General features: G+C 57.6%; 3 protein-coding genes and 1 long non-coding RNA gene across 7 annotated transcripts; 2 read left to right on the top strand and 2 right to left on the bottom strand.

Moving 5' to 3' along the window:
• Nucleotides 1–266: 266 nt before the first annotated feature.
• On the bottom strand, nt 267–7304 carry CPXM1 (carboxypeptidase X, M14 family member 1). Of its 2 annotated transcripts, XM_058685091.1 has the most exons (15): nt 7286–7304; nt 6735–6940; nt 5177–5338; nt 4857–4966; nt 4593–4732; nt 4400–4490; nt 3629–3779; nt 3455–3543; nt 2973–3096; nt 2693–2889; nt 2433–2612; nt 2052–2349; nt 1730–1869; nt 725–827; nt 267–626 (listed from the first exon to the last, which is right to left on the bottom strand). In XM_058685091.1, exons 2-15 carry the CDS (start codon nt 6904–6906, stop codon nt 385–387), a joined length of 2199 nt encoding a protein of 732 aa, XP_058541074.1. In that variant the 5' UTR covers nt 6907–6940; nt 7286–7304; the 3' UTR covers nt 267–384. The 2 variants fall into 2 exon arrangements, with proteins under 2 accessions (XP_058541074.1, XP_058541075.1); XM_058685092.1 differs by lacking the exon at nt 7286–7304 and having other exon boundaries at nt 5177–5329; nt 6735–7002.
• A 1798-nt stretch (nt 7305–9102) lies between these two features.
• On the bottom strand, nt 9103–12944 carry LOC131485514 (uncharacterized). The gene is made up of 3 exons (XR_009248877.1): nt 12834–12944; nt 10675–11051; nt 9103–9563 (listed from the first exon to the last, which is right to left on the bottom strand). It is a non-coding gene; the product is annotated as an uncharacterized LOC131485514 (long non-coding RNA).
• Nucleotides 12455–13317, top strand: C9H20orf141 (chromosome 9 C20orf141 homolog). Its single transcript, XM_058685087.1, has 2 exons — nt 12455–12967; nt 13044–13317. The coding sequence occupies exons 1-2, from the start codon at nt 12705–12707 to the stop codon at nt 13282–13284; spliced, it is 504 nt and encodes a 167-aa protein (XP_058541070.1). The 5' UTR covers nt 12455–12704; the 3' UTR covers nt 13285–13317.
• Nucleotides 13318–13323: 6 nt separating this feature from the next.
• Nucleotides 13324–14493, top strand: TMEM239 (transmembrane protein 239). 3 transcript variants are annotated; one of them, XM_058685089.1, is made up of 2 exons: nt 13324–13443; nt 14011–14493. In XM_058685089.1, exon 2 carries the CDS (start codon nt 14022–14024, stop codon nt 14478–14480), a length of 459 nt encoding a protein of 152 aa, XP_058541072.1. In that variant the 5' UTR covers nt 13324–13443; nt 14011–14021; the 3' UTR covers nt 14481–14493. The 3 variants fall into 3 exon arrangements, with proteins under 3 accessions (XP_058541072.1, XP_058541071.1, XP_058541073.1); XM_058685088.1 differs by lacking the exon at nt 13324–13443 and adding an exon at nt 13773–13877; XM_058685090.1 differs by lacking the exon at nt 13324–13443 and adding an exon at nt 13780–13862 and having other exon boundaries at nt 13946–14493.
• The last annotated feature ends 1346 nt before the right edge of the window (nt 14494–15839 follow it).

The raw sequence follows: 15839 nt of genomic DNA, 5'->3' as shown, positions 1-15839 counted from the left end.
TGGGAGGGCACTGTTTATCCTTGACGCCTTGCATGCTTGGGTCTGAGCACTGCAATGGTTCCTGCTGCAGAAGCTGATTGATGGAGGAGTTGCTCTGGCAAGCCCTAGGTTCAAGAACCCGGGCGGGATCCTCTTTCCACACCATTTCTCCAGAAGTCATCTGATGAGAGCCTGCCAGTGTGTGTGGACTAGGATCGGGGAGGAGGGGAAGCCGAGGCCTGGCCCAGGGGCGGGACCTGGGACACAGAGACCGCAGGAAGGCTGCCTGAGGTACCAAGTAGCTTTAATGAGCCTCAGCACCTCTCCTCCCACTCTGTCCCTCCCGCTTTCAGTTCTGGACAGGTCCAGCCTGCCCAAGGCTCTGGGGCTGTTCACCTGGAGGTGTTAATTCTTCTGCCCCCTCAGGCGCTCCAGACGCCTCCGAAGGTCTGGGGGCACTTTGGCCCCGGAGGCGAGCAGTTCTCGAAGTCTTTGTTTGGGAGTCTTGGTGAGGTGGAAATTGCAGGGCACTGGGCCCTCTTCAAAGGTGACCCGGCAGCTCCTCGTCACTGAGTGATAGCCCTCAGCACTGGCGGTCACCATATAGTCCCCTGGGGTCAGCAGGCGCCAGTAATCCCCGTCCCATGCTGACAAGAGTGAAGGTCACAATCAGGATCCAGTGATCCTCAGCTTCTGACCCTGCCTGAAGGCCTCCCACACCTCTGCCATCCCCTCCCCGACACACCTGTCGTTACATCGTGGTTAATCCCGTCCACAGAAATGACAGCATCGGCAATCCCGAGTTCTGTGTCCTTGTCCCGCACAACTCCTGCAATGCCCACTCGCACCTGTGCGGGAAAAGGCTATCAAAACCCTTTTCTTTCTGCATGAGGTGTGACCTTCACCTCATTTTCCAGCTCTGTTCACGGCAGACTTGATGATGGCATGTCTATGTTCCTAGGTGGCAATACCCTGGTAAAAGTAACTCCTGATGGGGGCACCTGGGTGGCTCAGTCGGTTAAGCGTCCGACTTCAGCTCAGGTCACCATCTCGCGGTCCGTGAGTTCAAGCCCTGCGTCGGGCTCTGGGCTGATGGCTCAGAGTGTGGAGCCTGCTTCCGATTCTGTGTCTCCCTCTCTCTCTGTCCCTCCCCCGTTCATGCTCTGTCTCTCTCTGTCTCAAAAATAAATAAACGTTAAAAAAAAAATTAAATTAAAATAAAATAAATAAAATAAAATAAAAAACTCCTGATGGATAAAATGCATCTGGACTGGGAGAACTACAAACACCTGGTAGGAAGGCTCATCTTTGGGTTTCCCCAAGTTCAGCGACCCTTGACATAGGGCTTGTCATCTTGGAACCTTTGGAAACCATACTCACAGAGCCATCACAAGGAATATAGTTCCTGTGGGATGTGACGCGTCTATTCCAGGACACCCCCTGCACTTGAATAATAGGTCTTTTCTGAGAACAGCTCTCCCAAGACAGCTCTGGGACAGCTCCGTGGACCTGGGTCTATACTGCTGTGCGGTCTACACCTCCCGGCTGATGATGTCTGATGCTGCCCTGCCGGCAGACTGTGCTTTCAGTGCTCTAACCCTCCAGGTCAATCTGATACCAAGTGTGACCCAAGGCCTCTGTGAGTCAGCACGTCCGGTCGGACCCTGGAAGGCCCCCCCTGGTGGGAGCTGCAACCCTACACGGACAGCAGACCACGGCAGGCCAGGGTCGGGGGGGATTCGGATCCAACCTGCTCCAGGTAGGTGAGGAGGGCATCTTTGTTGTTCTCCCACTCCTGGGGCAGCTCGTTCTCGTGAGGAAACTTGTCACAGGACAGCTCCACGGTGACCTCAAAGCAGTTGGTGTGCAGGTAGCTGAAGTCATTCATACCTAGGGTGGCCATGCATACTGGAGCCTAAGTGGGGGAAGGGAGCCCTGCCCGCCTGGTAGCCCTCCTCCGTGAGACACTTCCCGGAGGGATGGTCAACACCGCTGCTCTATGCGGACCAAGCAGACTGTCTCACGGGGACAGGGTTCTGGGGCCAGGGCTAACTCTACCCTGAGGCACATACTCCCGGGGACTGTGTGCCAGTCAGCGCCGTTGATGATGTTGCCGTGCAAGGAGAAGTCTTGGCTGTGGCAGGGTCGGCGGTCTGGGTCCTGCATGGCCCGGTTAGTGCCAGCATAGACGGTGCTGAGCCAGCGGAATACGGCATCATCCGGGGTGGGCGTGAGTTCACGGGCAGCCCACGGGGTCCGGGTCATGTCGAACGGGTAGGACACCACGAGCTCACCCCCGTGGAGGTTGGCGCTCAGCACAAAGGGGATCCGCTCCATCCACTCGATCACTGCCCGCGTTTCGGGAGCCACCTAGACAGGGTCAGGTGGGGTGAGGTGGGAGACAGAGACAAGAGCCCCCCGACGACCCTCCGCCACTTCCCCAGAATACTCACGGTGGCGTTGGGGAGGGTGTAGTAAGTGGGCAGTGGCAGGTGATGGTTGGGGACGGTGTCAGGCACTAGCCCATCATCCTCTGCTTCCCACAGCGGTGTGTTGAGGTCAGCAAAATTATGGTTAAGGTCAATGCCCTGCTGGTTCCAGCGGCCCTCTGCCCAGCCTACCAGCTCCGAGCCCTGCCAGGGAAGGGGCCTGTTCAAGCCAAGCAGGCATCAGGGCAGAAGGAGCGGGGTGGCCCTCATGCCAGGCGGCCTACCCGGCGAAAGGCAGTCTCATAACCATCAGGGTTCATGGAGGGCAGCAGGTGAATACGTGTCTCGGTGAGCAGCCGGGTCACCCGCGGGTCCCCTCGCAGGAACTCACGGCACAGGTACTGCATCAGAAGCAGGAGCAACTCCCGCCCCAGGGCCTCATTCCCATGCATGCCGGCCACATAGCGCACCTCAGGCTCTCCTGGGAACACAGGGGCTCCACGTGGGCTCGCGCCCACAACCCTTCCCTGTGCCTACCTCTCCCTGCCCAGAACCTGCCAGTACCCAGCTCATGTTGGCCAGGGTGGTCCGACATTTCCATCACGTACAGCTTCAGGCCCTGGTGGCTCTTCCCAATGTTGTAGATGCGGGTGACGTTGGGGCACTGCTCGTTCACCTGCTTCATCAGCTGGGGGGGTGGGCGGGGGCAGAGTATAGCACAGCATGGGGCACGGGAGGATTAGACCCAAGGGTCAGACCACATGAGGTCATGGAAGGGCTCACAAAAACCAGCGGTGGCCCACATAGATGGGGCACCATGGCACCGAATAGGACCAGAGCAATAGCAGACCAGAAGGAAGGGTTAGGATGAGGGAAATACCACAGCAAAGGAAACCGGGGCAGAGTTTAGGGGTCAACGGGCGAGAAGGATGAGACAGTAGGGGGAGTAGGGACATGAGGACAGTCATAGCAGGTTATGCCCTCGTGGGAAGGGGACCTGAGCTAGGCAGCTCCTCCCTCCTGGGTCATAGGAGTTCATGTCTGACCTTCCTCATGGCCTTGTAATTGTGATGCCGGAAGTCCAAAGGATCAGAGGATCCCAGTGCAGGGGCCTTAGGGAATAGGTCGTTAGGATCTGGTGGAGAATGAATTCACGGTCAAGGGGGAGTCCATGGCGGAGGTTTTTACCCTGCTCATCCAGCCCTTGTCCGACTGCCCACCTGAGACAGGGCAGGCCAGGATCTCTGCCCGGAGGCAGGAATCGCCTCCCTGGAGCCAGGTCTGGGGCAGCAGGCGAATGAAGCGGGCCACCTGGGGCTCAGGCAGAAGGTTCAGCACCGGTGTCTCTGGGTCTGAATTGGCAGGAAATACCTGGGGGCATCGAGTCCTTTAATGGGACTGCTCAAACCCCAGCAGCCTGGCCCGGAAGCAGAGAAGGAGCTCAGGCCTCCGAGCTCACCACCAAACCCACCCTGGCGGGCTTGCCTGGAGACCTGCACTCTCTGTCAAACACAGACCACCCGCCCACCCCTCCTACCCCCTGCCAACGGGCCGCTCTAGGCAACCACGCTTTCTGGCTGGGTCGCAGCTTATTAGACCAATATGGCCCCATCGCTCAGGAACAGCCAGTCCTAAAGCTGACCAGGCCCCACACTGCAGCCTGGTATAAAAAGAGGTCCGTCAGATGGGAAAGCCAGAGCGGCGGGGAGGTGAGAAGTGGCGCAAGGGTCTGAGGCCCATCGACCAGAAAGGGTGTTCCAGCAGGAAGCTACAGCATGAAGCAGACCCACCCCGTGGAGAAAGTATCTGGGGAGGAGGTAGGCATATTCCAAAGCAGCTTGGCCCCAAGGCTGCCTGGTGGGTGCCACGCATCTTGACAACAACCCCCTTTCTCCTGGGATGCTGAGTGGGCGTCTGTTCCTTGACCTCAGAGGAGCCCCAGCCCAGCCTAGTACCCTACAGTGGGGCCCAGCCCCCATGGGACCACTCACCGCATCCATCCCACTGCTACGGTTCCTGCTCCCCCACCACGTCCGGCTGTCATTGCTGAACTGGACCTTGTATGATGTGACCCAGTCGTACCTGGCAGGAGAGGTCGGGAGAGATCCTCCGTGGCCTCAGGACTCCCACCCCAACCCTCCCGAGTCTGCCCGTGACTTCCTGGACTGGGCTAGCCTGCCTCACCTCCAGACAGAGTTCCTGCCCTGTGTGATAATGCCCGAGAAGCGGGTGGGGTGCCTGGCATCCACCTGAAGCCACGGCTCAGCATCCTGAGGCTCAGCACACCAGGCCCCATCATAGAGATCACCATCCTCCAGGCCTGACTATGGGCACAAGACATGGCCATCAGACTCAGGTGAACAGTATAGGGTGGGCCAGGATGGTGCCTGGGGAGGTGCAGGGAAGAAGTTCCTAGGGGTTGCCCTAATTGGACCCAGGACGGCTGACCTGGATGTTGAGCCGTCCCCGGTGTGGTCCAAGACCAAAGGACTGGCTGCTGGATGCCTCGAGCTGGCTATCTGAAACTCGCAGGGACTCCAGGCCCAAAGGGGGGCAGCCTGGGGCAGGGACAGAGCAGTGAAACAGAACCAGAGAGAGAGAGAGAGAGAGAGAGAGAGAGAGTGGTCAGGGCAGGTAGGAAGCCGAGCCTACGCTTGCCCATGTGCTGGGCGAGCTGGGGCCATGCCTTTGCCCATGAGGCCAAAGGTGATGTCAGTATGTGGCCCATGGGCTGCAAGTTTGGGCAGGGCCCCCCGGAAGGGCAGTACCTGGTTCCTTCTCCTCTGGGAGGTCAAGGGCTCCCACAGGGGTGGTGATCACTGGAGGCCCGGTAGTCACCAGCGGTCTGGGTCTAGTTAGCTTCTTTCTTTTCTTTATAATGACCTTTTTCTTCTTGACGAAGCGAATCCGGACGTGCTGTTCTGAGGTCCCTGGGGACCAGGGAGGCACATCAGGGCAGATGGAGTGGTCTGCCAGCCCAAGAAGCATGCAAGCCCATAGCAGCACCCCCACCCCCGACCTCAAGTATCTAAAGACCTTAGCATGGACTTGAAGTCTGACCCCCACCTGCCTCTCCCGGCACGTTCTTGGCTTCTTCTCCTTCTTGACGTGACTACATGTTTGGCCAGCCTCATCGCTGACCCTCCCCAACGGAGAGCTACACTCAGCCACTGGGAACTATTTGGTTGCTCCAAAGAGCTGAGTTTAGTTCTTTATCTCCAGGCCTTTGCCTGGGCTGACCCTCTCCATCGCACCGTCCCCCACCCCTGATCTCATTGCCTAACTCCCATTCTTTGAATTTCAGCCCAGGAGCCTTCCTCAGCTCCAGACTTAGTCTCATGCTCCAAAGCCTCGGTGCTGCCTTTATCGCTGCATCTGCCCTCTGGGCTGAGATGTTCCGTCCTCAGATTCATGTTTGTCTGGGTGCTCAGGCTTTCCAGGGCTGGCCTGTGTCCTGCTCGCCCTCAGCACAGGGCCTGGAACACGGCAGATGCCACTAGCTCCCCACGCACCCACGCAGGCTCTACAGGTACCTCCAGAACGGGCTGTACATTTTCCTATCTGGCGACCCATGCCTTTCCACATACTGTTTCTTCTTCGCTGCTCTCTCTTTTTGGCTCTTCCTAATTCAGAGATATCCACCCTTCAGGACCCAGTTTCATTTGCCTCCTCTGAGAAGCCCTCCTGGGGGCCATCCCTTTGACTTCCTCCTCTACCTACTCACTTCCAAAAAGTCAGGAAGTCAGGCAGCCTGCCTCTCCCCTTCCCCTGATGGTGCCCCTAGCCTCCAGGCAGCCTCAGCAAAAAGCACTCTCCCAGCCTTGCTCTCCTTCTTTCCTTCCAGCCCCTGCCCTTAAGCTCTCTCTGTCCTAAGTCTGATTCTGCACCATTTAGTCTCGGTGCTTTTGTCTGTGCCTCTTTCTCCCCTTCTGCTGGCTCCGGTCTCAGTTTTCTCATCTGTGAAAAGGGAAGGTTTGGGGCTGAAAGAGGCAACATCCTACTGGCTCCAGTCCCAGGACCGCTGACTTGGTCTGGCCGGGAACTAGGGCTGCTGAGTCAGCAGCCGTAACAAGGGGCAGGGAGGAAGGAAGGGAGGAGAGTGTGTGTGTGTGTGTGTGTGTGCGCGCGCGCGCGCGCTGGGGAAGGGTCGGCACACAAGCTCCAGGCAGGGCGTGTGTGAGCGTGTGTGTGTGCGTACGTGTGTGTGTGTGTGTGTGTGTGTGTGTGTGTGTGTGTGTGTGTGTTGGGGAAGGGTCGGCACACAGTGGACGGGAGAGTAGGGTGACCGACTAGCCCGAGAAGCGGGCCCTCGGTCCGGGCGCTCACCGTTATTCTTCCCCGAGGGCTGCTGTGCCGGGTTGCTACTCGGGGCCAGGGTCGAGACCGGGGCCTTGGTGGTAGCGGGCGGCGCGAGGCCCAGCCCGGAGGCGCCGGGCGTCCCCAGACCCAGATCGACGGCAGGCGCGAAGGTGGCCAAGGCGAGCAGGAGACCCCACATGGCTGAGTCCAAAGGTGCGGATGCGCGGGGCCTGCTGCGGTCGGTGGGTTTGTCTCTTCCTGCCGGGCGCTCGGGAGCCCCCCGCCCCTTCCTGCCGCCGCCGCACGCCCCCTGCGCCTCCGGCCCGCCCACCGCACGCCCGCGGGCCTGGGACCCGGGAGGGGAGGGGTGGGCAGGGCAGGGCCCGGGCGGTGCTCCAGCGACAGACCCCGGAGCGGCCGCCGCGGGTCTCCGCACCCGCCGACCCTGCCCCGCCCCCTCCGGCCGTCCCGAGCTCACCCGCCCGGCTGGTGCGCTGCCCTCTGGGGTTTGTACAGCCCCTCGGCACCCCTGATCCCACTTAATCCTGTGAGGCGCCCGCCCCACAGTGGGCACCTACTTGGCGTCACACACCGTGCCAGGCGCTTTGCACGTGGCCTCTCGATCAAACCTTATTTTACAAACTGGTAAACTGAGGCTCAGAGCGCCCAACTGACTTGGCCAAGGCAGCAAAGCTGAGAACTTTGGGGAGGAAACTGCTACCCGAGAGGGAAATCCACCCAGAATCAGAGGCCCCCTGCCCGGGTGGATGGGACAGAAAGACGGGGGGGGGGGGGGGGGGGGAACTAAGGCGCGGGGTGGGGCGGGGGCGGAGCGCGGGTGGGGGGAGGACTAGCCCTCCAGCAATCTTTCCGAAAGACCACTCGAGGGGCCCAACCAGAGGCGGTGCTTCCCACCGCCATCCCCTTCTCCGGCCCCGCCTCTCTTCTCTCTTCCTTCCCCCTGCCCTCCCCTACTCCTTTGCTCACCCGGCTGCCACGTTCTGGGTTTACATAATCCGAGGAGAGGAGCGGGAGCCGATACCCAGCGGGCTGGGGCCGTGGGTGGAGGGGCCGAGGCCTGATGCGCGCGCGTCCGGCTCTCCCTGCTGCCTTCCCCACAGCCACCTCAGTGTCCTCCCGGGGGCCAGCAGCCCGGGGTCTCTTGCTGGCTGGTTGCCCCGGATCCCGGGATTCCAGAGCGCAGGCCCTTTCCCATTCCCGCTCCCCAGCCCCCTCTGATTCCTCCACACCAGATCGCCTCCCAGAAGGAAGGAAATGCGTCCACTGTGCTCCTCTGGGCAGTGTTTTGTCTTTGCAAGGAGCCCGCCAGGGAGATACTGCCATCCCCACCTAAGAAGCGATGCCCAGAGGTGGCCAGGAATCCTCTGGAGTGCGTGCCACCCTGAGCAAATATTTTTTGCAGGGCCTCTATCTATATAAACACTTTGTATCACCCCCAAACCATTCTGGCGGCCCAGTCTCACATGATCCTTCCCAAGAAATACCCCACTGTACCCCTGGAACTGACCCAGCACCAACGCAGAAGCAAGTCCTGGAGCGCCTCAAGGCATCTGCCCCAACCCAAGCATTCTGGGTGGAGAGTCCCCAGAACGGGAGTAACTGGGTCAGAGCCGGCGTGGCCTCACTTCTGCCTTGGAGCGCCCTGCCTGGGAAGCACTGCTGGGTCCCAGGCACCAAAGGGGGATTAGAAAAACTCAAGGAAAGGCGCCAAAGCCAAGGGTTCCTGAGGCACGGAGCTGGCCAGATCAGGGGCAGAAAGACAGTACTATACGCTGAGGCTTCTTTGCCGTGGGAGGTCAGGACAGGCTCCCGTGGAGCTAGAAGTGGGTCTGAACGGGTCCTGAGGGCTGCTCCCTCTTCCTCCAAAGCCCAATCTGGCCACTTCTCTGTCTCTGACCCCAACCTCACCCAAGTTTGATAGACGGGTGTGAGGGGCCACCCAACTAGGACATCTCAGCCTTCTGAGGCTCCCACCCACAGTTAAATCGGGTCAAGTTCTGGGGCATCTGGGTGGTGCAGTGGGTGAAGCGTCAAACTGTTGGTTTGGCTTAGGTCATGACCTCATGGTTAGGGAGTTCGAGCCCCACCTCGGGATTGGTAGTGAATGCTTGGGATTCTCTCTCCCTCTCTCTGCCCCTCCCCCACTGTGTTCTCTCTCTCTCTCTCTCTCTCTCTCTCTCTCTCTCTCTCTCAAAAATAAATACTAAAAAAAAAGTATCTGTGCATATATTCAAGGTTTAGAGAGACCTTGACCAAGCAGGGCTGAGGGGAGCTGACTCTCCCCAACAGTGCAAGGTTCTGTAGGAAGGAAATGGCAGACCACGAACTGGGGGACATTCCCCCAAAGGGACTGGCTGGATGGGGCATGCTGACCACCCCTGGCTGATCCCTCAGAGGCTCGGATCTGTGGGGTGCTGATACCTATTGTGTCCCCTGTGCCCCCTCATCCTTATTTTCACCTCTTACCCCTTGCCTTTCTGCCCTGTAACAACCTTCAGGGCCCCTTCGTGTCCCTCCATCCCCCCCCCCGAACCCCTCAGAACCTTCTATGCTCCTTCATTAGTTCCTCATCGCCTCGCATCTGCTCCCAGCTCGGCTGTTGCCTTCGGCCCTTGCCACTTGGGTACCTGGAAGCAGGTTCTGGAGGCGCAGCTCCAGGGTTTGCACTGAGGTGCTCCACTCCTGCCGGCTCCCCAGGGTGGTCAGGTGGCTGGAGGTGGAGAGGAGAGCTGACTTTGGTACCGCACAGGCTTAATTTCACACCCGCCTCTGCTGTATTATTTTGTGTGGGTATCCTTGGACAGTCCCTCGCTCTCTGAGCCTCTGTTTCCTCATCTGTAAAATGGGGACAATAATATCTTAATCTCAGGGTTTTGTGATGAAGCGAGATAATGTGCGGTTCCCAGGGGCTCCTAAACTAACCAGATGAACTGAGGGTGGGAGAACAGCTTAATACAGCCCTCTTATTCCCACATGCATGGATGGAATAAATCAAGAAAAGAAAGGAGGCCATGTGTCTGACTGCAACAGGTAGAGAAGTAGTGGAATCTACTGCCTGCCTGGGCCTCCTAATCTCTCCCTGATGCAGGGGCAGAACTCACTCTGTACTAAGTGCTCTCCCTGTGATGGAGGTGAGCCTTGATGGAGACTGCCCCCCCCCATGGCACCTACATGCACTAGGAGGCATCTCCCCACCTACCCGTCGTTTGCTCACCACCTCCCCCAGCTCTCTCTCTCTCTCTCTCTTTTGTACATCAATGTCTCTGAGAGCCCTCCTTCTCAAAATGTGGCAGAGGACCAACAGGACCGGCATCCCCTGGGAGCTTGTTAGAAATGCAGAATGCCAACCCCAGACCTGCTGCATCAGAATCTGCATTTTAACGAGATCCCCAGAGGAGTCAACCCCAGGAGGCTCGTGTGCACATTAAAGGCTGAGAAGCACTAGATGGAGATTTAGAGCACCTCCATCTAAAATGCATGAGATTCACAACTTTCAAGTTGGATGGTGTTTGAGGCTGTCACCGGAAATCCTATCTCAAGCTACAAGAGCACATCCAGGTAACATTTGGAAGTTGGTATTTCGTTCATCCCGGGAGGGTATGTTCCTGACCTCTACAATATGACCCTCCATTAATTTTCTTTATGTTGAACTAAATCATTTTGACCAAAATACTACAGAATATAGTTTTAAAGGTAAATCACATTTTAGGCTTGCAATAGAAGACTCTTTTCTATGCTTCTCCATTTCTCCTTGTATTTATCTCTATGTTTCTATTGCTACCTCTTAATTTTTCTAGGTCTAGATGTTATCTGTAGATTTCCTGCTATGGAATTAAGGATTTCGCTTTTCCTACCACCTTCCCCCACACATACGTTCAAGGACACTAACACACTTCTTCCATCCTCCCAAAGAGCTAAATCACCGGGATGGATATTCAGGGCTTACCTTGTGGCCATGTAAATATTACTGTTCAACTTTTTGTGTTCCCTGGAGTTAGTGATTACTTTGTTTTATCATCTGCTTGGTTTTCTGGGCACCAATGGATAATTTAATCCCAAAGCAACCAGCGGAACTGAACATTTATTTTTAGCATATCTAAAAACCGCAGATAATCAATCTCATTTTCTTCTGGAGACATCCCTCCTGGAGCATCTTGCTTTTGAGTCCAGGCTGAGTTGTTTGCTTTCTTCACTGGGAAGCACAGCTGACATCCTGAGCCTTTCTCATCATTGCTTTCCTGTACTTAGCCTCATTTCTTTAGTCTCGTATTGTCCTTGCGGTTTAATGCCTGATTTTGCTGAAGCACATCCTCCGGCAGCTTTCTAGGAAAGAGTGTACGCAAGGTCAAATTTTTGAGAACTTGCATGGCTTACAATGTCTTTATTCCCTTCTCATATGTGATAATCATTTGGACAGATACCTGTGTTTAGGTTGGAAATAATCTTCCCTCAGAATTTTGCAGGCATTGCTTTATTACTCTGGGAAGAACCAAAGCAAGAACCACCAATGAATGGTCCCAAGGGCCAGCAGCGTTGGCTCTATGCACTGTTGAGCCCATCACTTCCAAAGATGTCAAGTCCACCAGGCTTGAGTCTTTGGACAGGGCCCACTGGAGACAGATATGAGATACGCCACCTGATTCTTTTTTTTTAATGTTTATTTATTTGTTTTAGTGGAGAGAGGGAGAGAGAAGGTGGATACACATGCATGCAAGCGGGGGAGGGGCAGAGAGAGAGAGAGGGAGAGTAAGAATCCCAAGCAGGCTCCACTCTGTCAGCGCAGAACCTGTGGCAGGACTCGATTCCACGACCCGCGAGATCATGACCTGAGCCCATGCAGAGAATCTGGCTGCTTAACCAACTGAGCCACCAACCAGGAGCCCCTGGTGCCTGATTCTTGCTGTCTCCTCTCCTCGGGGCTCTATGGCCACTGTCCCCTTCTTCCCCCACCCCATTCAGTTTTCCTTCAAAGTATGGTATATGCACAAGGATTCTGTTCCTAGTTATGATCCGCTTCCACTCTTGCCTCTCAAGTCACTAAACCGAGATGCAGTGGAACTTCTGTAACCACCACCCACTTACAGATTATCATGGGAATAGGGTTTTGTTTTTTTTTTTCAGATGATCAATCTCTTCCTTATCTGTCCATTTTCCTTAATTTCATTCTCAGAGGGTAGCTTCAACCTCCAGTTTGGGGGTTCCTATGATGTGGCCCTCTTACATTCACGTTATCTATGCCATTTCTGGAATCCCAATATCTGGAACACTTCCCACAAACCACAGGGCTGAGAAACAGCCCCCTCCTGCCCCACCCCTTAGCAGTCTGGTGGGAGCCCAGTCCCAGAAAGCCTCAGGGAACTTCCTGGCAGAGCCTATCTCTGCACTCCAGGATTACCATCCTGAAAATTCCCCCACGGGGGCCCACAGGTATCACCCAGCTCTCAGGGGAGAGAGAGCTGCCGACAAGAAGATTGAATGATTGCCCCTGGACACACAGCTCTGGGAACCCACAGGAGAAAGAAAGCAATCCTTCCTCTCGTGCTCAGCTGCCCATGTGATGATGGGGTTAGAATGCCTTCCTGGTAACTCAGATCCCCACGGCGGGGGGTGGGGTGGGGGGGGTGGGGGGAGGGGGGACGCCCTAGGGCAGAGAATTCCCAAAGGCAAGGGGATGAGTCTTCATTCTCAGAAATCACTGACTCCCTTCTGGCTAAGCTTATGAGGCCCAAACCAGCAGCAGCCCCCCTCTCTGCCCCAGGGCCCCACCTGGCAATAGGTCACAATGCCCCAGCTGCCCCGTCCCAGAATAGCTGACTGAAACGAGAGGTGAGGAGGGTTTGGTGGGTGGGTGTGTGGGGAGGGGGAGATTCCCACCAAGCTCACCCTTAAGTGTCTGCCAGGGCCCACTCCCTCCCACACACCCACTTCCCACACTCCCTCCCACATTAGTCCTTCCTGTCACCTCCACCTCCCTCCATGACCCAGCTCTGCTTACCCAGGCCCAAAGCCCTTGCTTATCCTATCCCAGTCCCTCCCAGGGGCCTGGGTGCGGGGGAGGGGTCGTGTAGTCCAGTGGGTCCACGTACGTCCCCCTGGGGCCCTAACCTGGCCCAGCTCCTCGACAGCGTTCTAGGGCTGGGGGCACTGGGGCTGACGATTCGGACGGTCTTTTCCACGGCTGGGCCAGCCTTGCTGCTGCTGCTCCTGGTCAGTTTCCTGGCCTTCGACCTGCTCCACTGGTAAGTGCGCTGCAGCCTGGCAGGCGGGTAAGTGGTCACCTTCTAGAAGCCCAAAGGCCACCTGCTCTCTCCACAGCCCCGCAGACGCCCCCGGGCCACAGCACACACTTCTCACAGGAAGCCGGAGTCAGGGGGCCGGTGAGGGTCCGGGACAGCGGGAGGCTGTCCTCCTACCTCCGGCAGCGGTGGTCCCAGGAAGACTCAGCCCCCACGAGGCCCTGCTGCTGCTGCTCCTGGGCCTGGGGTTGTTCCTGGGAGCGCGCGGCGTGCCCGTGGCCCTGCTCGGCCTGGCTTTCTGCCTCCATCCTTGGATCTGAGTGCCCTCCAGAAATACACTGGCCATGCTGCTTCCCAGGTCTCCTTTCCTCCATCCTGGGCTGAGCACACAGGAGCGTACCTCTGAACTCAGGGGACCTCCGGACCCACAATATGGACAGTGGACACCTGGGTCTGAGTCTGAGGACAAGAAATAGAAGGTGAGATGAGGGACAGGGAGCGCAGGACAGGATGTGGCAGCCATTTCCAAGCTTGTGGGTTGGGGTTGGCCATTCTGGCCTCCTCTGTGGTTCCAGAGAATGGGCGTCCAGAAAGACGGACAAGAGAGCAGAGTGGGACTGGATATCAGGTAGCAGGGTAGGAACGGGAATCCCGAGGGGGCTTCCCGCAGGAAAGCCTGGGAATCTACATCTGTGGGCTCACCCCATGCCCCTGCCAGGCTGGAGGGGCCATGGAGAGGCTGCGCAGCGGCTGGCTCCTCTCTTGGCTGGACTCCACCCCCTCCCGGGTCACAATGGGGATCCCCGGGGAGGGGGGGAGGAGAGGGAGGAATGGCAGTGGGGGCTCAACTCTGGCTGCCAGGCGGTCCTGAGCGCTGCAGGAAGCAACATGACTTAGGGGTTTCTGCCCAGAGGTAAGACCCACGCCCCAGCTCAAAGCCCCACCCCACCCATGCTGGTACCCTCCCGACCCCTGGACCCCCACCTGCCTTGAGGTCCCAGGCATCTCCAGGGCTGCTTCTGCAGCTGGCCTGGCCCTCTCCCTAGGTGCACCAACCATGATGCCGCAGCCCCAAGTGGAGACAGATGCCATCGGGGCCGGCGAGGGGCCGCAGCAGGCAGTGCCCTGGTCGGCCTGGGTCACGCGGCAGGGCTGGGTGCGCTGGTGCAGGTGCCACGTGCCTCGGAGCTGGGCCCAGTGGTGGGCCACGTCGGGCTGGCGGCAACCATTTCAGCGTGTGCTGAGGGGTCTGGAAGGGATCCTCTACCTGCTGCTGTCGCTGATGCTGTGCCACGCGCTCTTCACCACCGGCTCCTACCTGCTGAGCTCCTTGTGGCCTGTCGCGGCCGCAGCGTGGAGCCATCTGCTGCCAGCTGTCCTGCTGCTGGTGCTCAGCGCTCTCCCGGCCCTGCTCTTCACCGCCTCCTTCCTGCTGCTTTTCTCCACGCTGCTGAGCCTCCTGGGCCTTCTCACCTCCATGTCTCACCCAGACTTCGCTCAGGACTCGGACCAATAGAAGGGCAACCCCATCCGCTGCCTGTGTCTGTTGAGCCCTGGCCTAGGGCCTGAGGCCCCGGGGGGGGGGGGGGGGGCAGTGGCCTCAGCAGGCCCCGGATGACCAGTCCCTGGCGCTGCTCGGGCCATAGGTGATGTTGCTAGAGACCAGAGGGTAGACTGGCCTGACCTCCGGGCACCTCCCTCAAGCCCAGGCTGCAGGTACTTGGTGTGGGCATCAGGGACTTTGAGAAGAAGGGACAGGGCAGAAGGCTTAGCCAGGGGCTGAGCTGGGCCAAGCCATCTAGAGCTCCCACCAGGGTGGAGTGACACCACCAGGGCTTCCTTAGCAACTGGCAGCATCTTTTTCTTCCAGGTGCTCAGCTGTCTCAGCTGCAGACTCATTGAGAACTTCTAGCTTGGTATTCCTCACACTCACCCCCTCTTTCCACTTCCCCAGGCTCTAGAAAGGGCCCGCGGACAGAAAGCTGGCCGAGAAAGGGCTGGCCAGAACCCCCATGAGACCTCAGTGAACTCACTTCCTAGTCCTTTCTGCCCAGGCACTCCCCACTCCCTAGACCTCCTACCTTCTGCCTCAGTGCACATCTCTAAGCGGGCCAACTAGGGTAGTGAAGATCCCAAAGGGTACCCGCGCTAAGATTCCTAAGGTCTGTTATGGAAAAATGAACAAGAAGTCCCATTTCCCCACTTACACAATGTGTGGCCACGGCCACTTAATTCTTTTGAACCTCAGGGGTGAGTGGGTCTCAACCCTGTCACGGGGCTGGTGTGAGTCAAAGGCAATACCTTGTGTGTGAAGCGCTTCGCAAAGACCGGAAAACTGTAAGATTTTTGCATTGAACTATAAGAAAAATCTGTAGGCTCGAAAGGTCTTCTGACCTCGAAGGTGGTCGAAAGAGCAGGAAGCTTCCCTAGGCCTTCAGAGAAATGCTCTGTCATGGGTACCCTTTTGGCCCTCCGATGGTTAAACGGGGATGGATGGGTGTGGACAAGATGTAAAAGATCGTGTGACATGAAATCTCAAAATGTGCAGATGTTGGACTCTCCTGATTGTGAAATGCTTGGGGCTGGGACTCAGTGCCAGGAGATACTTGGCCAGCTGTGTGAGTGGGGGAGCGCATAGCCCGTGGGTTTCTGAAACTGTCCCAACAAGCTGCTCACAAGTACCAGGCAGATCTTGGAAGGCGGCATCCCTTCATACCCAGCATGTTGGCGGCCATTCATATACCAGCTAACCCTCCAAGCAACATAGTGATCTGTCATTACCATATAAGGCACATGGCAGACAGCTCTAATCACAGCTAAGACCCACCCGCCTGACCCCTACCCAGTCCTCACCCCACTGCATCTCTAAGCCTAA

Source organism: Neofelis nebulosa, chromosome 9 (assembly GCF_028018385.1).
Source record: "Neofelis nebulosa isolate mNeoNeb1 chromosome 9, mNeoNeb1.pri, whole genome shotgun sequence".
NCBI lineage: Eukaryota > Metazoa > Chordata > Mammalia > Carnivora > Felidae > Neofelis > Neofelis nebulosa.
Note: the sequence above shows the minus strand (reverse complement) of the source record. Positions and strands in the feature narration are given on the sequence as shown.

Excerpts from the sequence above, each read along its gene's own strand:
- CPXM1 (XM_058685091.1), bottom strand. The coding sequence starts at position 6,906 with ATGTGGGGTCTCCTGCTCGCCTTGGCCACCTTCGCGCCTGCCGTCGAT. Across the intron at positions 4,967-5,176 it reads CCCAGAGGAGAAGGAACCAG|GCTGCCCCCCTTTGGGCCTG; the intron begins GTACTGCCCTTC and ends TCCCTGCCCCAG. Across the intron at positions 627-724 it reads TAACCACGATGTAACGACAG|CATGGGACGGGGATTACTGG; the intron begins GTGTGTCGGGGA and ends CACTCTTGTCAG.
- C9H20orf141 (XM_058685087.1), top strand. The coding sequence starts at position 12,705 with ATGACCCAGCTCTGCTTACCCAGGCCCAAAGCCCTTGCTTATCCTATC. Across the intron at positions 12,968-13,043 it reads GCCTTCGACCTGCTCCACTG|CCCCGCAGACGCCCCCGGGC; the intron begins GTAAGTGCGCTG and ends CTCTCTCCACAG.
- TMEM239 (XM_058685090.1), top strand. The coding sequence starts at position 13,795 with ATGGCAGTGGGGGCTCAACTCTGGCTGCCAGGCGGTCCTGAGCGCTGC. Across the intron at positions 13,863-13,945 it reads AGGAAGCAACATGACTTAGG|CACCTGCCTTGAGGTCCCAG; the intron begins GGTTTCTGCCCA and ends CCCCTGGACCCC.